At 40.9% G+C, this 25,791-nt stretch overlaps 4 protein-coding genes across 4 annotated transcripts; all 4 read left to right on the top strand.

Annotated features, from left to right (window-relative positions):
* Positions 1–2,485: 2,485 nt before the first annotated feature.
* LOC146974437 (olfactory receptor 52K1-like) lies at positions 2,486–3,690 on the top strand. The gene has a single exon (XM_085796813.1). The coding sequence runs from the start codon at positions 2,721–2,723 to the stop codon at positions 3,681–3,683; it is 963 nt and encodes a 320-aa protein (XP_085652939.1). The 5' UTR covers positions 2,486–2,720; the 3' UTR covers positions 3,684–3,690.
* Positions 3,691–6,949: 3,259 nt separating this feature from the next.
* LOC146974436 (olfactory receptor 52L1-like) lies at positions 6,950–7,722 on the top strand. Its single transcript, XM_085797306.1, has 2 exons — positions 6,950–7,185; positions 7,443–7,722. Exons 1-2 carry the CDS (start codon positions 6,950–6,952, stop codon positions 7,720–7,722), a joined length of 516 nt encoding a protein of 171 aa, XP_085653432.1.
* An 11,670-nt stretch (positions 7,723–19,392) lies between these two features.
* On the top strand, positions 19,393–20,355 carry LOC146974435 (olfactory receptor 52K1-like). Its single transcript, XM_085796812.1, has one exon. It carries the CDS (start codon positions 19,393–19,395, stop codon positions 20,353–20,355), a length of 963 nt encoding a protein of 320 aa, XP_085652938.1.
* Positions 20,356–23,897: 3,542 nt separating this feature from the next.
* On the top strand, positions 23,898–24,885 carry LOC146974434 (olfactory receptor 52D1-like). The gene has a single exon (XM_085796949.1). It carries the CDS (start codon positions 23,898–23,900, stop codon positions 24,837–24,839), a length of 942 nt encoding a protein of 313 aa, XP_085653075.1. The 3' UTR covers positions 24,840–24,885.
* The last annotated feature ends 906 nt before the right edge of the window (positions 24,886–25,791 follow it).

Raw genomic sequence — 25,791 nt, 5'->3', positions numbered from 1 at the left:
ATGTGAAGAGGGTGCTCATGCACATTTCCTGACAAGTGTCCAGCATTATTCCCATTATGAAATAATGAATGAAACCACTATGAATTGTCACTCAAAGCCAAGTGGAAATTAAACAAACATACAGCACATGTACATTAAATTAAAGAGGCACTCACAGCACTGGATAAGATTCAAATACATCAAAAGATTAAATGATTTATTTTACCCTAATGCTGAAAAGCTAGATAATGGCAACTATCAAATCCCCTGAAGCAGGGCTGCTGCAAGTAATTCAGGCATAGTGCGAAATACGGGGGGGTTTGGGGGGGTCGGACCCCCCCGATTAACCCCTTGAGACCCCCTGAAAGACTCAAAAGCAAAATCTGAGGGGGGTCTCAATCTTGTCAAAAAAAAAATATATAATATAATACAATAATTTTATTGTGGTCAATTAAATGTGTTTAAGATCACCATGTCCAGTATTCATAATTCAAAACATTTATTCGTTTAACATTAAGCTGAACCGTGTCACCTGCGCATTATGCAAATTAGCCATGTGCGCCAGCCCAGCGCAGGAGTCGAGCCCACTCGCTATCAGAACAGAGGATCCCGTTCCTCTCCCACCCTCTGCCGAAGAAAGTGAAGTTGAGGCCGAGTGCTCTGAAGACGTAGCCGCAGCCCCTGCTGCTAGCACTGGTGATTGGCCGCTTTTCTTTTCTTTTTTTTTTTTTTTACACCTAAGCAGGTGGGGTAATGGAAATACCGCAACCCTTGGCTTGACATTAAGGCAGGAAAATAACTTAAGGTAAGAGGCTAGCCTGCTTCAGCATACTATGGCCTGAACCCCCAGTGGTGTTGTTTGGCCAGGCGCCTGTTGTGAGCTATTTGTCTGTGCTTTTTCAATTTTCATGATGGCCCGTTATACAAATGTGATTTGTGGATGTGTTCAGTGTTTAAACGTATTTGCTAGATGGATGGTTAGATAAGGCTACATGATCGGTCATAGTTGCAGGCTGAGGATCTCGTGCACATAATTGCACGTCAGTCTCCGATCTCCAGATTTATACAGTTGGTTGTTATTTGAGTGCACGAGTTTGGTGTCTTTCATTCATTTTTTTGTTGTATTTTATTTATTGTCTATATTCGTTTCTGCATTGCCCTGATCGCGCGCCAGTCTCCTATACCTGGCATTTATTCATTGTTCAAGTGTGCCAGTGTGGTGCCAATTATTGTCTTTTATTTATTGAATTATCGTCTATTTATTATCAATTACTTTCTGCATTGTAATGCACAACTTTGCCTCTCCTTTTTAGGCTATAGGCTAATTTTCTTGGCTTATTGTAATGTTATAGTCCTACTTTATAAAAAGAAAAAAAAATAACGGTACTGCGCAACAATCGCGAGTTAGGGACCCCCCCGAATATTGATGGGTATTTCGCACACTGAATTCAGGGCCTCCTGATTTTTCATTGCCACTTTTTTCATAGACTATTTATTTTTTATTTATTTCAACTAGGGCAACAATGACGGCAAGTGACACTAACAGATAACTTGCCTGTCATTCTGATTTAATAAACTTTGGACACACCTAACCTCATTACACAAATACACATCACCTCATAATGCTCAACAAACATTCACGTTTATATAGGTTGAAGTTGAAAAATATGTATAAAAATGATAATAAGGTCAAAATACTCAGTGATAAATATTGATACGGTAGTCAATAGTGTTTGTTTCAATACAATGTATTGAATTCAATTTACTTAGCTACAGTAGTCTATATAATAACCATAACATCCGCAATAGCATGTAAAATTATATTTTACCCTTTAATCTAGAATTATTTGGATATGCGGATAAAAATCTGATTCAAGCTCTGTTGTCTTACCAATTATGATTTGGCATGTTAATCCAGTGAAATCATTGGCTTGCAGGTAAGACCACATGATGTCACCTCACAGGAGAAAAAGTAGAAAGGTTGCTCAGCGCTCAACGCAAATGGGGAGTTAAAGGTCTGCACTGAAAGGTAAAGCCTATTTCATCTGAGGTTATTAAGTAAAATGCATAAGTGTCATATTGTGTCAGCATGGAAAACTTCTCTGAAGTGACGTCTTTACTTCTGTCTGATTACTATGGCATGGAGGCGATGATGCCAGCTTACTTCAGCATGTTCCTGATCATATATGTGGCTATTATTGTTGAAAATGTGGCTTTAATCTGGGTGATCTATTGTGAAAAAACCTTGCATGAGCCAATGTATTTAGTGCTGTGTAACCTGGCTGTGAATGGTTTGTTTGGAAGCACAACCTTGCTGCCAGCTGTCCTGGCCAAGCTGCTGACCCACTCGTATGAGATATCTCTGCCACTGTGTCAGACACAGATCTATGCTATACATTTGAACAATGATAAAGGGCCACCCAGGCTTGAATAGCACAGTGTGCTGTGTGGAGAGGAGGGTGATCACACAGGTAACTCTAGACTCCAAATGTGTGTCCCTGAACCACTAGTTTTGACTTCAATGACTAATAGTTACCTGCAAGTTAAACTCAAATGTGTAAATTCTATGCGATATCTTACCCATCCATTCACTAAAATTCTCAAAATAATATTTTTTCTGCTAACAAAGCATTGTTTTTCTATACACATGTGGATTTCATGTACATGTTATGATGCACTTTTTTTAACCATAAAACTGTGTAGAGATTTGTGTCTTTTTCTTTTCAGAATTCAGCCAAGAGATGGACAACACCACAGCACTAACATTTACAATGACCGCTTATGCTGTCATGGAAAACTACAAGCACTGGATGTTTATTGTATTCCTCCTGCTTTACCTCACTACTATCACTTTGAACTTGCTGCTCATTACTGTCATACACCAAAAGGCAGAGTTGCATCAACCCATGAATCTGTTCACGTGTGTGCTTTCCATTAATGAAATATATGGCAGTACAGCATTGTTACCTACAGTTATGGCTGTGCTCTTATCTGAGACACATGAAATTGCTGTGAAGTGGTGTATGGCTCAAGTCTATTTCCTACACACATATGGAAGTGCTGAGTTTAGTATTTTAGCTGTGATGGGGTACGACAGATATATTGCTATCTGTCAACCACTATACTACCACACCGTCATGTCAAATGCAAAGGCAATCAGGTTTGGTGCATTAGCAGGTGGATACTCCCTTGTTGTGTTTGGGATTTTGTACTCACTAACCTTACAGCTGAGCTTCTGTGGAAAAGTGGTGCCAAAATTATACTGTGTGAACATGGAACTGGTGAAAAATTCATGTTCACCTGCACCATATATTAGTATTGTGGGGCTTGTGTTTATTCTGTTTCTTGTTGTGCCTCACGTAGTGATGATTGTTTTTTCATATTTGCAGATTTCAAGAGTCTGTTTGAAATTGTCAAAAGAATCTAAAAACAGTGCTCTTAAAACATGTATCCCACATTTATTATCGTTGACAAACTACACCATCGGTTCTTTGTTTGAAATTGTCCAAAGCAGATTTAACATGAATCATGTTGCTATTGAAGCTCGTATAGTCCTGTCATTATACTTTCTTATCTTTCCACCAATTGCCAACCCAGTGCTGTATGGACTTGGTACTCAGAAAGTGAGAGTTAATATAATGAAACTGTTTCTTAAATATAAGATCCTGCCAACACTGTTAGCAAAGGCAGTGGCTGCAGCTTAGGTACAGACTGTCCTAGTATGAATTGCAGTGACAATAATTGTCTTTGATAATTAAGTATAGTATCTAAATTGAAATTAACCAATATTTCCATTATTTATTATTATTATTATTATTATGATTATTATGATTATTATGATTATTATGATTATTATTATTATTATTATTATAATCAGGGGAATATCTAACAATACAGACTACCATAATAACTGTAAATCTTGTAATTCAAAGCTAAGGTTCATATTCTTAAGTGGAAAACAAAAACACATTTCACTATAACACTTGCTGTTGTTAGATTAGATGATTGCATTGGTGTTAATTCATATAATTCTTTCTGAAATTAGCATGAGGGACATTCAATCAAATCAAATATGGACACATGTGCAAACACACACGTAATCTGTATGTACTGTCTAGAGCTAAACTTCAGCTCTGTATACTGCCTGCTGCCAACATGTCATGTCAAATGTCATAAGTAAAAGTATGTTATATCAAAATGTAAAAAAAAAAAAAAAAAAAAAAATTATGTTATGATCTGTATACTATCTACTACCGTAACATGTTATGTCAAAATGTCATAAGTAAAAGAATGTTACATCAAAATGTAGTGTGTGTGTATGTATGTATATATATATATATATATATATATGTATGTATGTATGTATATATATATATATATAATAATAAGAAAAGAAGAAAAAAGCAAAAAGATATGTATGTATGACAAATATTCTTATTCTGTGGGTAATGGGGGCGGGACTAGATAAGCTTTTGCTTCTCCCGCTTTTCCCTTTCGGCCATGTATTGTATTATTTGATGATGAAGTGTGATGATGATGATTTAAATTGACATGCCCGAAATAAACAAATTGATTGATTGATTGATTGATTGCCTCATTGTTTACAATAGGCAGGGTGACTGTAAATTTTAGTCTTCATTGACTGAATTCTTTTTTCTTTCTTTTTCTTTTTTTTGGTTAACATGTCACTTTTGATTGCTTGGCTCCAAATGTCAGAGAAGATGTTTTATGAAAGATGTCTTTTATTACCACATAGTTGCAGTTAATGTTTTTTTGTTTGTTCGTTTTTTTTGCAGGATGATAATATAATTTGTGCAGAGGTGTTAAGGTAAAGGTATGATCATGTGCATTTGTGTTTTGAATCATAATTTAAACTAACGTGAAATTGCTGTATGTGTTTCATTTAGAAATAAATCATGTAAACTGTATTTTGTCTGTGTAATTGTTCAGTAATCACACATTTCCTGTCAAATCCCAAGTACATATTTATAAGCTGTGTACTTGGGTATACATATCTTATAGTAGAAGTCATGTAAAGCGGATGATAATATGATGATGAATGATATTGATACGGTAGACAATAGTGTTTGTTTCAATACAATGTATTGAATTCAATTTACGTGTAGCTACAGTAGCCTATATAATAACCATAACATCAATAGCATGTAAAATTATATTTTACCCTTTAATCTAGAATTATTTGGATATGCGGTTATAAATCTGATTCAAGCTCTGTTGTCTTACCAATTATGATTTGGCGGGCCCTAATTTCTTGGCGCAACTCAGGGGGGCGCAGCGAGGCGAGCCCTGACGCAGCTGGCGAAGTGGTATTATCGTCCAGTGCAACAAGGTGCGCAGCGGATTCGGTAAATTGGTAGACTGCTGTGCGCTGAGATGGGAGTGGTCGCGCAGCAGGGGGAGGTGTCGACAGATTCGCCGTGGCGCAGTGACAATTTGTTGCCGATAGACCGCGCGGAGAGTGCGCCGAAAGCTCGCCAGCTCCAACCTGGTCTAATCTCAGCGCAAGGCGAAGCGCAGCCAGCGCAGTGGCAATTTGACTGCCCAGCGCGCAGTGCGTACACGTCACCAAGACCCCACAGGCAGATTTCCACAGTTCCAGGCACATTTAAATGCAATTAACAATAATATTAATAATAATAATAATCATCACAATAACCCCTATTTATTGTATCTGAATCAGCACATACACCTATATCTATATAGATTGTCCCGTCACACTGATGGCAGATCAAAGGCTTGCGTAATGGAAACTCAGCCTGACTGAATTAACACAGATGAAACCAGGGAGGGACTGAGACAGCCGTGGATGTCCCAAGAGCAGGTGTTGACACTACACACTGTGCCGTTGCAGATTATCAGCTATTTATTTATTTATTTACTTATTGATTTATTAGGGGCCAGCGCCGCATCGTCACGCGACCATAACAAATAAAACTGAAAACAAATAAACTATCATCTCTCACAGCAAACCACAATCAGCCTGGCATCATAGTCCGCGATGCCTCCGTTACGCACAGCTGTTTGTTTATGTTGTGATCTGTGCACACGTGTTTAAATATAGGTTATATAGATAGATAGATAGACCTGGATAACATCATAACCTCCTCCCTCCCAGACTACTTTTGCATCATCAGCCCGTGAGGTCTGTTCGCGCGACCGGACACTGCCAGCTTGGACCGGACCAGAACATCAGTTTCCTCCCGTCTCACTTGCTCTGACAGATTGAGAGCTGTTGCCCAGTAAAAAAAAACAAAAAACAAAACACACACACCCCTTTTCCATTAATAAAGACACTCATATTTAGTAACCTATATTTAAACACGTGTGCACAGATCACAACATAAACAAACAGCTGTGCGTAACGGAGGCATCGCGGACTGTGATGCCAGGCTGATTGTGGTTTGCTGTGAGAGATGATAGTTTATTTGTTTTCAGTTTTATTTGTTATGGTCGCGTGATGATGCGGCTCAATAAATCAATAAGTAAATACATAAATATAGCAGATAATCGTGTAGTAGTGTCAACACAGCAGTAATCCATCCTCATCTTTCATCTGTGCAGCCTTTGATCTGTCATCAGTGTGACGGGACAATCGATATAGATGTGCTGAATGTCTATGCTGTAATCTGTAGGTGCTGATTCAAATCTTCTCTTCCACGGTGAAATCAAACGTCCGCCTTGCGCGCGCGGCGGATTTAAAGGCGAGGAGAGGAGCTCATTTGATTGGTGAAGATCTGACTCGGCTGTGTCAAACCCACTCCACGCCTTCTCTCCTCCCTCTATGCCATTTGCGCCGGTGGGAGGGAAGTAGGCGGGATGCGCTCCGCTGCGTTTCGAAGGAAAATTGCAATCTGCTCCTGACCACTCCCCGTTGGCGAAGCAAAGGCGAGGCGCAGGCCTGATCCGCTCCGCCTGCACCTAGTTCACGAAATTAGAGCCCAGAGTCTTCATGTGGCTTTACCCTATGGTGGCATTTTTAATTATTTTCATTTTCACTCTTCAGCTGAGATTTTGTGAGAGGACCGTGGAAAAGGTGTACTGTATGAATTACTTGCTGGTGAAACTTGCTTGTACAGATACATCTGTTGTGAACATAGTTGGTTTACTCTCTGTATGTCTATATGCAATTCCACAGCTTATCATGATCTCTTATTCATATATACACATCCTGAGGATATGTTACTTGTCATTAACTCATTGAGTGCCGCGCTCCTTTCCAAAGTTTTAGTCAAGTGTACCGGCAAATTAGACCATATTTGACTTTTTATTTTAGAGCCATAGTGTATTCTATATTATTGCCACCAACACATACTGTAGCTCAATTGAAAGGTTTAACTTTATGCTTCAAATGACCACAAACCGTTTGTTTCTACGTGCCTCCGTTCCTGAGAAAAGTCAAGCTAAACATGGCTGGGTTTCACCAAAATCCCTCCTTTTTCTAGAAAAGGAGATTTAAGCAAGTCCAGGTTCAAAGCCCTCCGAACTTGCACCCCTCATCTATTATCCATAGTCAACTTCTCTATCGGATGCTTTTTTGAAATAGCACAAAGTCGGTTCAATATTAGCCACCTGCCTTATGAAGCCAAGTTGTTTTTATCTGTGTACTTTTTGATATTCCCATCCATCCTTAATCCAGTAATCTATGGTTTGGGTATCAAAGTGATAAGAACACCACTGTTCAGGTTTTTCAGCAGAAAAAATCGGCAAGTGCAAATGTTGTAACCCCAGAGGGCTGTTGCACTGAAACAGTGTCCTGCATATAAAGACTGTTGCATCAGAAAACAAACAAAAAACACCTCCTGTTTCCTGTCTCTCCGAGTTGTTTAATCACATTTGCTGTCTCATTACTCTCATCACTACATAGCAAGATCAAACCAGCCAGTGTGCAGAAAAATGTGTTGAATTCATGTCATACCAAGTGATGCTCCAGGAGCATTAGGAGACTGGAGCTCAGGTTACTGAGTTTCTGTCAGTTTTTTCCTTGAATCTTGGATTATAATGCAGGAATGTTATTAAGTGTTGCCTTTATTACCTTTGTTTTGCTGGAGTACACACACCACTGGAATAATAATAATAATACATTTTGTCTTTCACACTTTGCTCTGCCTGCATTAAAACTTCCACTGTTTGTGTATTTATCCTGGTTAAACCAGTGTTTTCAGTTGCAAATAAATTCAAAGTTTACCTGATCTTTCGATCAGAAATTCTTTGTCTACTGTAAGTTTTCTTCAGGGTTAATAGGCTACTCCTTTTACCCCCCTGTTCAGTTAGTAGTAGTTGCCACAGTCAGTTGAGGATGTGAATTTCAATGAAAGGAGATGGATTTGACTCAAAGCTATATTAGTAATTCAAGTGTGAGATTCTGTTGTGTACCTTTGTGTGTCATTTGCTGAAATTAATAAATTATCTGTTTCCAAAGCTTTGGGTTTTTTGTGTCTTGTAACTAAAAATTATAATATGCACAAAACCCTATGTCGCCATTTGTATCAAATTTGATACATGAAAATACTCATAATATGAGTTTTTGAGACCTCTACCTCACCGTGTTTTTTTTCCCCTGAAAAACCTAATGTACTGTATACAATCAGATACAACAATGATCAGATAATCCACCAGGGTGCAGTAATTTATACACCAAAGGGCCTTCACTTGGGACATGACCCGAATGTGTTTTCTCATGGATATTTTTGCCAATTTTGAAAAAGTTAGGGTAAGAAAAACTATAAAATTGTTACAGAAACTTCAATAGGAATGGTGACTGCATTGATGCAATGTAAAACTACTTAATATTTCATAACTTATTTTATAGTGAAACCGTGTTGAAAAGTGTGTATCAAAATAGATACAGCAGGTATATAAGGTAATTTTCTATGCAAATCTGATATATGCAAAAAAAAAAATTCGTATTAGGCTATATATTTTTTATTATTTGTCAGAAAGTTCAGTAAAGAATCCAATTTTAATAAAGTTTTCTGACAATTATTTCATGGTTCAGGCTTTACAGGGTTTGATGGGGTATTCTTCATAAAATATTTACCCTGACATGGCTGTCTGGTTAAATTGCAAATGTGAAATTCAATCTGACTTTGTTCCGCTCCAAGTATGACAAGCATACGGTGTATATAATCTTGTCTGATGACTTAGAAATTAATGCAAACACATTATTGTTGTAAACTGCTTTAGCTCAAAGGTCAAAACCCTTCAGATCAGTGTTACATCATTCTTCTCCAAGGGCAAATCATGACTGTTTAGCTCTTGTCCTCTGTCTCTATTCTCCAGGTGCTGTCCAGAGAGGTCTCACCTGAGGCAAAACAAGTGTGTCTAATTGCTTTCTAGAGGAATCGGAAACATGGAGTGGACTAAAGACCTCTAATGAGTGTGTTTATCCATCATCAGTGCAGAAAATGTTTCAACACTTGGCCAGTGGTGGTTCCCGCTGATGACTCCATACAGTTCTCAGACACATTTAAAGCAGAAGTAAGTGGTCCGGTCGTTTTCGCTAATGCTGCGTTCCAGGCAGGCTTTTGAAATCGTAAATTACAGCTTCAAGTCACAACTTACGACTTTGTAGCGTTCCAGGCAACCCACTCGTGTTTTTCCGACCTGTTTTACCAATGAAAGTCACTATAACGGCCACTCGTAACTTCCGACCGGTGAACTCGTACCAGATCGAACTGGTACGACTTCACGGTCGGAAAAATACGAGTTTCCTTGAACGCACCATAACAGTCCTCGTCCCTACGTCGCCACATTCACGGCGTCCCTTGGCTGCACACACAGCCCTGCATGCCGTTCTCTCTCCTCATTGGATAAAAACTGTAGGATACGATAAATGTTTTCTCTTCGGCTCAGAGCAGAGCAGAGGGACTGGGAGACCCGTGTTTCAGTCCAAACACTCTATGTAAGTGATTGCTGTCGGAAGATATAACTATTTAAGACTTATATTAACACAAATATATCACTTACTTCTGCTTTAAGTTGTTACACAATATTAAAATTAGAGGTAGGCCTACAGATGTCTATGATAAGTAGAGGTCACATGCTTAAACATTAAGAGAAAATGTGGATATTTAGAGCAAATTAGATTAAAGCCTAACAGAGTTAGAATTTTTGAACACGAGAAGCTGAAGTGCTGCTTCACATGACAAGTTACCATTGACACTTTTCCCTTCTCCTGCAGTAAGTCGAGCATGAATATAATTTCTGAAGCTTGTGTGACAGTTGACGGTCCAGGCTGTCACTATGACTCTTACCTGGGAGACTAGGGTTCAACAGGCCCTCCTTTGTCCTGCCACATTCGCATCCAGCTGCATAACCTGACATGCACTGTAATATGCAGAAATTCACACAACCACCTTGTTTAGCAGTTTTGGGGAGGCTTTCTCTCAGCTAATGTACTGATGAACTAGACCAGTTCTCTTACAGGCCCTGGTGGCCTGGATGCTGCTCAGAATGATCCACTTTAAGCCTCATGTCAGAATTAACGTGACATTAATACATGTATACACTGCAAAAGAAAACGCCAGTTTAACATGAAGGTACATCCATATGGTACGAACTGCAGTTATTAAAATTATATAGTAGTAATTTCCCTCCTTGAACCGCCACTTTACCATGGTGGAGGCGTTTGAGCACCTGAATGATCCTAGGAGTTATGTTGCTAGGGGCTTAGTGCCCCTGGTAGGGTCTCCCAAGGCAAGCAGGTCCTAGGTTACGGGTCAGTTGCCCGTGGTGAGAGGCGGAGAGCTGGTGTGGGCTTGCTCATAGCTTCCCAGCTCAGCCGCCATGTGTTGGAGTTCTCTCCAGTGAACGAGAGGGTCGTCTCCCTGCACCTTCAGGTCGGGGATAGGTTTACAGGCCGAACAGCAGTGCAGAGTACCTGGTCTTCTTGGAGTCTTGGAGACTTGATTGGGAGGAACGGCCTCCCCGATCTGAAACCGAGCTGTGTTTTGTTGCTGGACTTCTGTGCTATAGTCACAGTTTGTCCATAACAAACACCATGTTCGAGCAGGGTGCACATCAGTGCATGTGGCACCAGGACACCCCAGGCCGGAGGTCAGTGATTGACTTTGTGGCCATGTCATCTGACCTTCAGTCATACACAGTATGTCTTGGACACTCGGGTGAAGAGAGGGGTTGAGCTGTCAAATGATCACCACCTGGTGGTGAGTTGGATCCGCTGGCAGAGGAGGAAGCAGGACAGATTTGGCAGACCCAAACGTACTGCGATGGTCTTTTGGGTACACCTGGCAGAACCCTCTGTCAGGGAGCTTTGACCAGATCCTAAGGGAGGCAGGAGACATTGAGTCCGAGTGGACCATGTTCTCCACTTCCATTGTTGACTGTTGACTATTGGTATCTGTGGCCGTAAAGTCTCAGGTGCCTGTCGTGGCAGCAATCCCCCGAACCCGGTGGTGGACACCGGAAGTAAGGGAAGCCGTCAAGCTGGTGAAGGAGTCCTATCGGGCCTGGTTGGCTCGGGGGACTCCTGCAGCAGCTGATGGGTACCAGCAGGCCAAGCGTGCGGCAGCTCGGGTGGTCGCAGAAGCACTTGGGTCTCGGAGAAGTTCAGAGAGGCCATGGAGGAGTACAACCAGTCGTCCTCAGAGAAATTCTGGCAAACAATCCGGCACCTCAGGAGGAGGAAGCAGTGCTCCACCAACACTGTTTACAGCGGAGCTGTTGACCTCGACTGGGGACATTGTCGGGCGGTGGAAGGAGTACTCTGTGTATCTCCTCAATCCCATACGCCTTCCGAAGCAGAGGCTGAGGACTCCGAGGTTGACTCATTCATCACTCAAGCTGCAGTTACTGAGGTAGTTCGGAAACTCCTCAGTGTCAAGGCACTGGATGCTCAGGGTGGATGAGATCTACCCTGAGTACCTCAAGTCTCTGGATGTTGTGGGGCTGTCTTGGCTGACACGCCTCTGCAACATCGCGTGGCATTTGGGGACAGTGCCTCTGGACTGGCAGACTGGGGTGGTGGTCCCTCTATTCAAAAAGGGGGACTGGAAGATGTGTTCCAACTATCAGTCCCTCCAGGATTTCGCAAGGCTTTTTTTGTGATTGTTGCAGCCTAAAATGCCTGATTTTGCGGCCACATTTTGAAAAAATTGCGGTGCATGTTGCAATGTTTTATACGGAAGCGCATTGCATTCACTTGATAAAATAAAATTTAGACACCTCATCTCGTAATTACGAGATCTTTTCTCGTAATTACGAGATCCTGATCTCGTAATTATGAGATAGAGAAAAAGGAATGTCTATAAGTCCGCTCTTGTCTCAATTAGAATCAATGGTCCATGGTAGTACAGTGGATAGAGCAGTTACCTCTCACATGGGAGACTGAGTATCGAATCCCGTGGTGGGGCTTATCGTTTACATGATGTTTTTTAATTCGGAATTAATTATTCTGAATTAAATACTTTGGAATTAAAATATTCTCCTTCGAGTTTACACGGAAATAATAATTCAGAATTGGGGTTAACATGGAAAACACATTAAATCGCCTTTATTTAATTCTGCTTAACGTCTGGGGGTCGGGAAGCGTTCTGATTGGACAGGGGGTACACGTGTTACGTATTTACGTCTACCGGAAGAAAACAAACTCCATTCTCAGTGTGTGAAGTGAACTGAGCTGCAGCCGCGAGCCGCTCCGCTGCTCCTGAACTTAACAACTTAGAAGCAGAAAGTTTCTCCTCTTAACTGCCAGGATGGCTTTCCCTGGGTGGGGAAGGCGAAGCTCACTGATCGCCTCCCCCTGCCTGGCCGCCCCCAGCGGCGGTGGCGCCGGGCTCACACACCCTCACTGCCAGGATCGCCTTCCCCGGGTGTGAGCCCGGCCGCCGCCGCTGCTGCTCCGGCGGGGATCCTGGCAGTGAGCTTCGCCTTCCCCTCCGGAGCAGCAGCAGCAGCAGCAGCAGCAGCCGCCGCTGCTCTAGTGGCGGCCGGGCACCGGGGTCTGTGGAGCGGGTTCATGAAGCCTGGCTGTCCCGACATGACTCACTCACAACACTGCAGCTGTCACGTTATGTTGTGTGTGTTGTAGCCTACTTTTCGGCTACAAGACACACAACATAACGTTACAGTGTTGTGAGTTGAGTCATGTCGGGACAACCAGGCTTCATGAACCCGCTCCACAGACCCCGGTGCCCGGCCACCACTAGAGCAGCGGCGGCAGCGGCGGCAGCGGCGGCGGCCAGGCACCGAGGTCTTTGGTGTGTATGAACGGCACAATCGGTTGACGTGGGCCGGTGTGTCCCCCGCTGTCTAATAATGTAGGCTACAGTGGCCTAATATACAAAACGAGAACGATGTGCTCCACCCAGGATTCGATCCTCGGTCTCCTGTACGAGTAGCAACTGCTCTAACCACTGCACCACCATAGCATTCATCTATTAAGACAACAAGAGCGGATTTATAGACATTTCCTTTTTCTTTATCTCGTAATTACGATCTCGTAATTACGACATCAGGATCTCATAATTATGACATCAGGATCTCGTAATTACGAGATAAGGTGTCTAAATTTTATTTTATCAAGTGAATGCAATGCGCTTCCGTAGTTTTAAGCGTTTTTGTTGCGATTAAATTGCGGGAGACAGCGAAAGTTGCAAAAAAAAAGTTGCAGTTTTGTTCTGAATTAATTAAAAATCAAAGGAAAATTGAACATTTTGAAATGTCACAAAATAATGTGAGGTCCTGTTATACCAGCAATTTTCCACTTGTTGAAAAAGGGAGTTGAAAGTTGTTTTACTTTTAATTAAAATGTTTGTTTAAAAATCGTGGTAAAACAACTGTTTTAAAATGCCATTAAAACAGTCCAGTCTTTGAATAAAAAGGGGAGGATGGCTACTCAAGTCCAGGGCCAGGGCCTTAGGATGGGGGAAGGGGCACCTGGCCGCCGGCTGCTCCGCTCCGGCCCTGCGGTGGCGCACTCACTGGATTCCCCCTCGGCGAGTGCTGCGGTGCGGGGGGGACACACAGGCTCGGGTGGTCAACCAGGACAGCTCACACGCTCAGCTCGTGTTCCTTTACTTATCACTTTGTTCACATTGTGTCAAGTTTCTTGCCATCAGCTCAGCCACGCCGTTCCTCCGTGGACTTCAACCACCGCTCCGTCCAGACTCGCACTCTCTGCTATGTAACTCGCGGAAAGAACCGACGATTGGTCCAATTTGTGGAAAAGTTGCGGTGATTGTACAAAATTGCAGGGGATTGGTTGAATTTGCGTTAATTGTTGCGATCGCAACATCGCGAATTCCTGGAGGGACTGAACTATCGGGGGATCACACTCCTCCCTGGGAAAGTCTATTCCAGGGTACTGGAGAGGAGAATTCGGCCAACAGTCGAACTTCAGATTCAGGAGGAACATTGTGGTTTTCATCCTGGTTGTGGAACAATGGACCAGCTCTATACCCTCCACAGGATGCTCGCGGGTTTGTGGGAGTTTGCCCAACCAGTCCACATGTGTTTTGTGGACTTGGAGAGGGCATTCGAACTATGTCCCTCGTGGCATTCTGTGGGAGGTCCTTTGGGAGAATGGGGTTGGAAGCCCTCTGCTGAGGGCTGTACAGTCCCTGTACGACCGGAGCAGGAGCTTGGTTCGCATTCCCAGCAGTAAGTCAGACCTGTTCCCAGTGCATGTTGGACTCCAGCAGGGCTGCCCTTTGTCACTGGTTCTGTTCATATTTTTTTTGGACAGAGTTTCTTGGCGCAGTCAGGGGCCAGAGGGCGTCCAGTTCGGGAGCCACTGGATTTCATCTCTGCTTTTCGCAGATGATGTTGTCTTGTTGGCTCCTTCGAGCCAGGACCTCCAGCATGCGCAGTCAGGGGCCAGAGGGCGTCCAGTTCGGGAGCCACTGGATTTCATCTCTGCTTTTCGCAGATGATGTTGCCTTGTTGGCTCCTTCGAGCCAGGACCTCCAGCATGCACTGGGGCGGTTTGCAGCTGAGTGTGAAGCAGCTGGGTTGAGAATCAGCACCTCCATGTCCGAGGTTATGGTTCCCGACTGAAAAAGGTGGTTTTCCCCCTCCAGGTCAGGGGAGAGCTCCTGTCTCAAGTGGAAGAGTTTAAGTATCAAGTGGCAGAAATGAGTTTCCTCTCCGCAGGCTGGCGAGGTGCTGCCGGGTGGCGGGGAGCTCGGAGTAGAGCCGCTGCTCCTCCACATTGAGAGGAGCCAGCTGAGGTGGCTCGGGCATCTATATCAGATGCTCCCTGGATGCCTCCCTTGGGTGTCTGTAGTCCAGTTGGTAAGGTGGCCGCTTGCCAACCCCAAGGTCACTAGTTCAAATCCAGGCTGAGCAATCTTGTTATGTGATGTTGAATTCTGCTCCCCTCCCCCACCCTCAATTGGTTACAGGTGTTCGTTAAGAGACGCATTAATTGCTACTGCCACCGTTTGCAGCACATCATCACATTACAATGGCAACATGCTTATGTCTGTGCTCTCTGTGGCGAAGCGGCAGAGTAAAGGTTTAATGATCATGAGGTTGTGGGTTCGAGTCCTGGTTCAAATCTTGCCTCAACAACAATTATAGTGAATTATTTTCCCAGTCGTCCTCTGTTGACTTCTGATAACTCGCTTATTTTCTCCAGTTTTGTAGCCACACTTGTCTTCTGGCTAAAATTCTGGTCAAAAATGCAAAGAGACTTAGTTAATAATTTAAAATATTTTTTAAATGCAGCCAGGGAGCTCTCTGCTCTCATTCAGCCCAATGCATTTTTTTCACAGCAGCAGGAGAAGGAGCTCAACTTTGTAACTTGCTGTTAAGTGCTTTTTAATTCATTTTAATTCATCAAAAAATAGTCACAGGTCACAAAAAAGTCCTCTTCTTACTTGGTGTGGCTAATTTCTGCACTTTCCTTACTTTTTTTTTAAAGCAGAAGCCAGTGATCCTCTTATTAAAGGTTTTCTTTGCCCCTCACATACTGTCTCTGTCAGTAGCCTAGTGGTTAGCTTGCTGGGTTGGAGACATGAAGGTTGCTGGTTCAAATCTTGCCTCAACAACAATTATAGTGAATTATTTTCCCAGTCGTCCTCTGTTGACTTCTGATAACTTGCTTCATGTTGAAACTGCTGCTCTCAGCCTGAAATTCACAGAAATTTTCATTGTAAGTCATTCAAGCTTGACTCTCAAGCTTTCTTGGTGTTGACACAGTGTGTTTCCAACAGGTGCAGCTTTGGGCTTGTTAACTTCAGAGTGAGACAGAGTGCAGTTCATCAACAGACAACAGTCTCTGCAACTGTGTGTACACTGTGGCCTAGAGGCAAAGTCAAAGTCTACTAACTATGAGGTTGTGGGTTCAATTTCTACCTTGGTCAAACATTTATATGGTGATCACTGCTTGCACTATTTGCTAATTCTGCAACAGCGTTCAGCTGCTTTCAGCATTCACACCATTTCCATTCTTGGAAATGCTTTTTCTAGTTAAATATAAGATCCTGCCAACACTATTAGCAAAGGCAGTGGCTGCAGCTTAGGTACACACTGTCCTAGTATGAATTGCAGTGACAATAATTATAAGAATTTCAGAAGTCTGTGTCTTTGATAATTAAGGATAGTATCTAAATTGAAATTAACCAATATTTCCATTATTTATTATTATTAATATAAGCAGGGGAATATCTAACACAGACTACCATAATAACTGTAAATCTTGTAATTCAAAGGTTCATATTCTTAAGTGGAAAACAAAAACACATTTCACTATAACACTTGCTGTTGTTAGATTAGATGATTGCATTGGTGTTAATTCATATTTCTTTCTGAAATTAGCATGAGGGACATTGGCTACAAATGTCAGAGAAGATGTTTTATGAAAGATGTCTTTTAGTACCACATAGTTGCAGTTAATGTTTTTTTTGTTTGCTTTTTTGTAGGATAATATAATTTGTGCAGAGGTGTTAAAGCAGATAACAGCGGCACGGCCGTTTCGGCTAATGCTGTGTTCAAGGCAGGCTTTTGAAACCGTAAGTTACAGCTTCAAGTCACAACTACGACTTGGTAGCGTTCCAGGTAACCCGTAGCTCGTGTTTTTACCGTCCTGTTGTCTTTGAAAGTTCCCTATAACGGCCACTCGTAACTTCCGACCCGTGAACTCGTACCAGATCGAACTGGTATGACTTCACAGGAAGGAAAAACACAAAGTACGAGTTTCCTTGAACGCACCATGAGTTAGCAGCCCCCGCCCTTGTCAGGCATCAATTCCTCGTGCTACGTCACCACATTCACGCGCATCCCTTGGCTGCACACACAGCCCTTCATGCCGTTCTCTCCCCTCATTGGATAACACTTGTATCCCACAAGGAAAATTTTCTCCTCGGGTTACAGCAGAGCAGAGTGACGGAGAGACTCGTGTTTAGGCTGAAATACTTCATGTAAGTGATTGCTGACGGAAAATAGGACTATTTAGGACTTATATTAACAAAAACATTCCACTGATATCTGCTTTAAGGTAAAGGTATGATCATGTGCATTTGTGTTTTGAATCATAATTTAAACTAACATGAAATTGCTGTATGTGTTTCATTTAGAAATAAATAATGTAAACTGTATTTTGTCTGTGTAATTGTTCAGTAATCACATTTAATATTTCTCATTTAATTGATAGAAGTTGATCTAACATTTCCTGTCAAATCCCAAGTACATATTTATAAGCTGTGTACTATACATACATATCTTATAGTAGAAGTCATGTATTTCATCCATGCTGTTTTCATTTTGCAGTTTAATTACAACTCCACCACAAGGCCTGTTTTCACTGTGTATTTCAAATTTTCTGTGTTTTGCCATTACACATATGCACCATTACAGCTGTCTCAGGGCATATCACACTAACATGTGAAGAGGGTGCTCATGCACATTTCCTGACAAGTGTCCAGCATTATTCCCATTATGAAATAATGAATGAAACCACTATGAATTGTCACTCAAAGCCAAGTGGAAATTAAACAAACATACAGCACATGTACATTAAATTAAAGAGGCACTCACAGCACTGGATAAGATTCAAATACATCAAAAGATTAAATGATTTATTTTACCCTAATACTGAAAAGCTAGATAATGGCAACTATCAAATCCCCTGAAGCAGGACTGCTGCAAGTAATTCAGGGCCTCCTGATTTTTCATTGCCACTTTTTTCATAGACTATTTATTTTTTATTTATTTCAACTAGGGCAACAATGACGGCAAGTGACACTAACAGATAACTTGCCTGTCATTCTGATTTAATAAACTTTGGACACACCTAACCTCATTACACAAATACACATCACCTCATAATGCTCAACAAACATTCACGTTTATATAGGTTGAAGTTGAAAAATATGTATAAAAATGATAATAAGGTCAAAATACTCACTTGCCTAATAATTGTGCACGCAGTGCACACAGTGATAAATATTGATACGGTAGTCAATAGTGTTTGTTTCAATACAATGTATTGAATTCAATTTACTTAGCTACAGTAGTCTATATAATAACCATAACATCCGCAATAGCATGTAAAATTATATTTTACCCTTTAATCTAGAATTATTTGGATATGCGGATAAAAATCTGATTCAAGCTCTGTTGTCTTACCAATTATGATTTGGCATGTTAATCCAGTGAAATCATTGGCTTGCAGGTAAGACCACATGATGTCACCTCACAGGAGAAAAAGTAGAAAGGTTGCTCAGCGCTCAACGCAAATGGGGAGTTAAAGGTCTGCACTGAAAGGTAAAGCCTATTTCATCTGAGGTTATTGAGTAAAATGCATAAGTGTCATATTGTGTCAGCATGGAAAACTTCTCTGAAGTGACGTCTTTACTTCTGTCTGATTACTATGGCATGGAGGCGATGATGCCAGCTTACTTCAGCATGTTCCTGATCATATATGTGGCTATTATTGTTGAAAATGTGGCTTTAATCTGGGTGATCTATACTGGCTGTGAATGGTTTGTTTGGAAGCACAACCTTGCTGCCAGCTGTCCTGGCCAAGCTGCTGACCCACTATGAGATATCTCTGCCACTGTGTCAGACACAGATCTATGCTATACATTTGAACAATGATAAAGGGCCACCCAGGCTTGAATAGCACAGTGTGCTGTGTGGAGAGGAGGGTGATCACACAGGTAACTCTAGACTCCAAACGTGTGTCCCTGAACCACTAGTTTTGACTTCAATGACTAATAGTTACCTGCAAGTTAAACTCATATGTGTAAATTCTATGCGATATCTTACCCATCCATTCACTAAATTTCTCAAAATAATATTTTTTCTGCTAACAAAGCATTGTTTTTCTATACACATGTGGATTTCATGTACATGTTATGATGCACTTTTTTTTAACCATAAAACTGTGTAGAGATTTGTGTCTTTTTCTTTTCAGAATTCAGCCAAGAGATGGACAACACCACAGCACTAACATTTACAATGACCGCTTATGCTGTCATGGAAAACTACAAGCACTGGATGTTTATTGTATTCCTCCTGCTTTACCTCACTACTATCACTTTGAACTTGCTGCTCATTACTGTCATACACCAAAAGGCAGAGTTGCATCAACCCATGAATCTGTTCATGTGTGTGCTTTCCATTAATGAAATATATGGCAGTACAGCATTGTTACCTACAGTTATGGCTGTGCTCTTATCTGAGACACATGAAATTGCTGTGAAGTGGTGTATGGCTCAAGTCTATTTCCTACACACATATGCAGGTGCTGAGTTTAGTATTTTAGCTGTGATGGGGTACGATAGATATATTGCCATCTGTCAACCACTACACTACCACACCTTTATGTCAAATGCAAAGGCAATCACGCTTGGTGCATTAGCAGGTGGATACTCCCTTGTTGTGTTTGGGATTTTGTACTCACTAACCTTACAGCTGAGCTTCTGTGGAAAAGTGGTGCCAAAATTATACTGTGTGAACATGGAACTGGTGAAAAATTCATGTTCACCTGCACCATATATTAGTTTTGTGGGGCTTGTGTTTACTCTGTTTCTTGTTGTGCCTCACGTAGTGATGATTGTTTTTTCATATTTGCAAATTTCAAGAGTCTGTTTTAAATTGTCAAAAGAATCTAAAAACAGTGCTCTTAAAACATGTATCCCACATTTATTATCGCTGATAAACTACACCATCGGTTCTATGTTTGAACTTATCCAAAGCAGATTAAACATGAGTCATGTTGCTATTGAAGCTCGTATAGTCCTGTCTTTATACTTTCTTATCTTTCCACCAATTGCCAACCCAGTGCTGTATGGACTTGGTACTCAAAAAGTGAGAGTTCATATAATAAAACAATTTCTTAAATATAAGATCCTGCCAACACTATTAGCAAATGCAGTGGCTGCAGCTTAGGTACACACTGTCCTAGTATGAATTGCAGTGACAATAATTATAAGAATTTCAGAAGCCCATGTCTTTGATAATTAAGGATAGTATCTAAATTGAAATGAACCAATATTATTATTATTATTATAAGAAGAAATCTAACAGAACAGACTATCATAGTAACTGTAAATCTTCATGAAAATAGCATGAAAGACATTCAATCTATTGCCTAACTGTTTACAATAGAGGAATGCCTTTACTTTTCGAAATTTATCATTTAGGCAGGGTGACTTTAAATGTTAGTCTTCATTGACTGAATTCTTCTTTTTTTTGGTCAACATGTCAATTTTGACTGCTTGGCTCCAAATGTCAGAGAATATGTTTTATGAAAGATGTATTTTATTGCCACATAGTTGCAATTCATGTCTTTTGGCAGGATAATAATATAATTTGTGCAGAAGTGTTAAAGTAAAGGTATGATCTTTTGCGTTTTGAATGTGTGAAGTGGAAATGCTGTATGTGTTTTATTAAGAAATAAATGATGTAAGCTGTATTTTGTCTGTGTAATTGTTTAGCAGTCACATTTAAAGCCCCTACAAAGAACTTTTATTTTGTGTCGATTTTGGCAGTCCCTGTAGCGGTAGTGTTTTGCCGAAATGAAGACTGCACTTCCCATGAGCTCTAGCGCGTATTGTCATAAAGACACTTACTGTGCGTTCACACCAAAAGCGACAAAATAAACGTTGATCTAACATTACTTACTTACTAGGCTACTTAGAAGCTGCGTACTTGGGTATAGTATAAGTCAAGTCATGTATTTTATTCATGCTATTTTCATACTGCAGTTTTATTACCAACTTTACCTCAAGGCCAGCTGTTCACATTTTTTTCAGTGAAGGCTACAACAAATTTTCGGTGTTTTGCCACTACACACATATGCACCATTGCAGCTGCTGCAGCTGTCTTACATACATTGAAGAGGTTGCTCATGCACATTTTCTGACAAGTCCCGTGCTGTGTTGGCTACTGTTGCTTCAGCATGAACTAAATCCAGTGATGTTGATAGGTTTTCAATGTAGTGAGTCCCCGGGACCCACAGGTGGAGATTTGGGTGGGTCCCTGGGAAATTCAATGGGTCCCCAATAGGGTTGTCATGATACCAGAATTTCTGTAAATTTCCACGATTCTCGATACTTATTTGATACCACAATTAAAAAAAAAAACTAGGGCCTAGGGATGCAAATTATCGATTAATTCATTAATCGTTAGTTGATGGACCTCATCGATTGATTAACTATTTACTGATGAGCAGCTATTTAAACCTAAATTTAAGGTTGAAGTTTAAGCTCAACATTCCTTATACAGGACTCTACACTAGTATTTGTTAGTTTATTTTTAGAGCACAGCACAATGAAAAATGTTTAAGTAACACGTTATTTAACCTTTAAATAATGTTGAAGGTCCAATGTGACCCATTTTTACATTTAGGAACGGTAAAAACACCCTAAACATTTTTCCTCTGACTTTAAGTTGAACTTGTTCTTGACCAACACAATATTTGATACAGATGAAATGGTCTTTCCTGCCAGATCGAACTGGTACGACTTCACAGGTCGGAAAAACAAGAATTACAGGTTGCCTTGAACGCACCATAACCTCTTGTCAGCCGATGGAGTTAGCAGCCCCCTCCCTCGTCATGGATCTATTGGTCCTCATCCCTACGTCACCACATTCACGCGCATCCCTTGGCTGCACACACAGCCCTTCATGCCGTTCTCTCTCCTCATTGGATAACACTTGTAGGATACGAGAAAAGTTTTCTCCTCAGCTCAGAGCAGAGCAGAGTGACTGACAGACCCGTGTTTCGGTCCAAACACTCTATATAAGTGATTGCTGTCGGAAGATATAACTATTTAAGACTTATATTAACACAAAAATATCGCTTACTTCTGCTTTAAGCTGCAGCAGAGGAAACTCTGCTGTTCTCCGCTCCACCGCGACAAGCGTTTTTTTTCCCATTTTTTTCAACTAAGCTGCGGTAGCGACTGGCTAAAATACGGCAGGATACTGTAAAACGGCATGGATCCGGTTTGTTTATCAAAGCTTGGTCGCCGTGCTGAGGCACCGGGTCGGTTTGAGCTACATTTAGGCAGCATTAAAACTCCTCAAGCAGTGATCAGTGTCGGCGGCTTTTTAATTGTGCTTTATTAGGCTATAATCGGTACGCCTGAAACTCATCCAGTGAGAAACGTTCCGCAGTGCAAAAAGGCAAAGTTGTATTTTTTTCGGTACTCGCAGTACTTGGTACCTACAGTAAGTGTTGGTCCTGGTGACAACCCTACTAGTTCCCATGATTTTAAACACGAGTTGTTGTTAACAACAATGTATCATTTTTCATGAGGGACGCATGGATAGTGAGTTTACTGCGTCCTTTCAGATTTTCATGCGTCAGAGACCTAGCAACATCACTGAAATCTTTTGTTTTTGTTTTTTAAATAAGGCAGGGGGTCATTGGAAAATGAGACATTTCATAAATATTGCATGTTTTGTGGCTTTGTTTTGATGCTGATGCAGTATCAGTCATGGTTATAAATTAGTTATAGAAAAATTAGGCTACTGGTGGTTTTTGTGGGCCCTACTGTGGGCCCCAAGCATTGTCATCACGTTTCACTCCTATGCCTTGAGAATCACAATCAAAACGAGCTGTAGATACAATATATTACATCATTATTGAGCCTGTACTCCAGATAAGAGTAAACACAGTGAAGGAGACCAAATAAAAAAAATAAAAAAAGAATAGTAGCATTAGCAAGACAGCACAGTAGCTACAGTAATTTATTGGTGCATCACACAACAGGAGGAGTACATACATAGCCTAACTATATCTACTGTTGTATGTGGTTTGGTTTGGTTTGGTTTTTATTTATATTGTCACATCAATTAGTCAAAGTTAAATTCAAATGATCACATTGTTTTAATGATAGTCAGTAAAAATGTGTTGACACACTTTAGTTTAGTTTTAGTTTAGTTTAAGTTTATTTCGGACATGTTAAAAGAAACTCAAACTTTTTTCATGGGGTCTATAGCTATTTGAATTTCTGTGTGAATTAGCGAGGAAAACCAGGAAGCAGACAGACCAAATAGACAGACGATCCAGCCTCTAAAACTTAGAGGATAAACCGGAGGTGAAGGTGAAAATAAACGGTAGAGGTGAGACAATTATCCCTCATCCCAGGGCAAAATCCGCTTTATGAGCCTACTGCTCTTAAAATGTCAATTATCAAATTTAATTCACGTGCAGTAGCCTATATATATAATATCCACAATAGCATGTAAAATTATATTTTAGCCCTTTAACCCTTTAATCTCAATCTGATTCAAGCTCTGATGTCTTACCAATTATGATTTGGCATGTCAATCCAGTGAGGTCATTGGCTTGCAGGTATAATCACATGATGTCACCTCACAGGAGAAAAAGTAGAAAGGTTGCTCAGCACAACTGAACGCAAATGGGGGGTAGAGGCCTGCACTCAAAGGTAAAGCGTATTTCAGTGTGTGTTTGTGTCAGCATGGAAAACATCTCTGAAGTGACGTCTTTACTTCTGTCTGATTACTATGGCATGGAGGCGATGATGCCAGCTTACTTCAGCATGTTCCTGATCATATATGTGGCTATTGTTGTTGAAAATGTGGCTTTAATCTGGGTGATCTATTGTGAAAAAACCTTGCATGAGCCAATGTACTTATTGCTGTGTAACCTGGCTGTGAATGGTTTGTTTGGAAGCACAACCTTGCTGCCAGCTGTCCTGGCCAAGCTGCTGACCCACTCGTATGAGATATCTCTGCCGCTGTGTCAGACACAGATCTATGCTATACACACATTTGCCATCACTGAATTCACAATTCTAGCTGTGATGAGTTATGACAGATATTTGGCCATTTGCTACCCTTTGCTATATCATACAATCATGTTGCAGAGACTCATCAAACTCATTGTCTTCATGTGGCTTTACCCTATGGTGGCATTTTTATTTGTTTTAATTTTCACTCTTCAGCTGAGATTTTGTGAGAGGACCGTGGAAAAGGTGTACTGTATGAATTACTTGCTGGTGAAACTTGCTTGTACAGATACATCAATTGTGAACATAGTTGGTTTACTCTCTGTAGTTCTATATACAATTCCACAGCTTATCATGATATTTTATTCATATATACACATCCTGCGGATATGTTACTTGTCATTCAGCAAATCCAGGTTCAAAGCCCTCCGAACTTGCACCCCCCACCTATTATCCATAGTCATCTACTCTATCGGGTGCTTTTTTGAAATAGCACAAAGTCGGTTCAATATTAGCCACCTGCCTTATGAAGCCAAGTTGTTTTTTTCTGTGTACTTTTTTATATTCCCATCCATCCTTAATCCAGTAATCTATGGTTTGGGTATCAAAGTGATAAGAGCACCACTGTTCAGGCTTTTCAGCAGAGAAAATAGGCAAGTGCAAATGTTGTAGCCCCAGAGGGCTGCTGCACTGAAACAGTGTCCTGCATAGTGCTGAAGACTGTTGCCTCAGAAAACAAACAAACAAAAAAAACAACGGTCCTGTCTCCTGTCCCTCTGAGTTTAATCACATTTGCTGTCTCATTACTCAAACAAGATCAAACCAGCCAGTGTGCAGAAAAATGTGTGGAGTGTTGAATTCATGTCATACCAAGTGATGCTCCAGGAGCATTAGGAGACTGGAGCTCAAGTTACTGAGTTTCTGTCAGTTTTTTCCTTGAATCTTGGATTATAATGCAGGAATGTTATAAAGTGTTGCCTTCATTACCTTTGTTTTGCTGGAGTACACATACCACTGGAATAATAATATGGAGTGAAATTACTGCCAAAACTCCACAAACACACAAAGCACTCAGTGTGGTTTGCAAATACAAAACATAATTCACAAACTAATGCATATTAGATATTAGATAGATTAGATATTAGATATCAGATTAGATATATAGCCTAACATATAATAATAATAAATAACACACACACACACACACTGCATTAAAACCTCCACTGTTTGTGCATATCCTGGTTCAGTTGCAAATAAATTCAAAGTTTAATACTAATGGTTATCACATTTTGGATTTGTTTTAGACTTTCGATCAGAAATTATTTGTCTACTGTAAGTTTTCTTCAGGGTTAATAGGCTACTCCTTTTACCCCCCTGTTCAGTTAGTAGTTGCCACAGTCAGTTGAGAATGTGAATTAACTTTCAATGAAAGGAGTCAGATTTTAATTTGACTGAAAGCTATATTAGTAACCCGAGTGTGAGATTATGTTGTGTAGCTTTGTGTGTCATTTGCTGAAATTAATAAATGATCTGTTTCCAAGTCATTTTAAAACATTTGATGGGGTTTTCTTCATATGAACCAAACCATGTATGTGTGTGTGTGTGTGTGTGTGTGTGTGTGTGT

The sequence above is a fragment of the Trachurus japonicus genome, chromosome 14, assembly GCF_045865225.1.
Source record: "Trachurus japonicus isolate A0001 chromosome 14, Traja_1.0".
In the NCBI taxonomy this organism is placed as follows: domain Eukaryota; kingdom Metazoa; phylum Chordata; class Actinopteri; order Carangiformes; family Carangidae; genus Trachurus; species Trachurus japonicus.
Note: the sequence above shows the minus strand (reverse complement) of the source record. Positions and strands in the feature narration are given on the sequence as shown.

Coding starts and splice junctions, on each gene's coding strand:
- LOC146974437 (XM_085796813.1), top strand. CDS start 2,721: ATGGACAACACCACAGCACTAACATTTACAATGACCGCTTATGCTGTC.
- LOC146974436 (XM_085797306.1), top strand. CDS start 6,950: ATGTGGCTTTACCCTATGGTGGCATTTTTAATTATTTTCATTTTCACT. Junction 7,186..7,442: donor ATCCTGAGGATATGTTACTT/GTCATTAACTCA, acceptor TCCTTTTTCTAG/AAAAGGAGATTTAAGCAAGT.
- LOC146974435 (XM_085796812.1), top strand. CDS start 19,393: ATGGACAACACCACAGCACTAACATTTACAATGACCGCTTATGCTGTC.
- LOC146974434 (XM_085796949.1), top strand. CDS start 23,898: ATGGAAAACATCTCTGAAGTGACGTCTTTACTTCTGTCTGATTACTAT.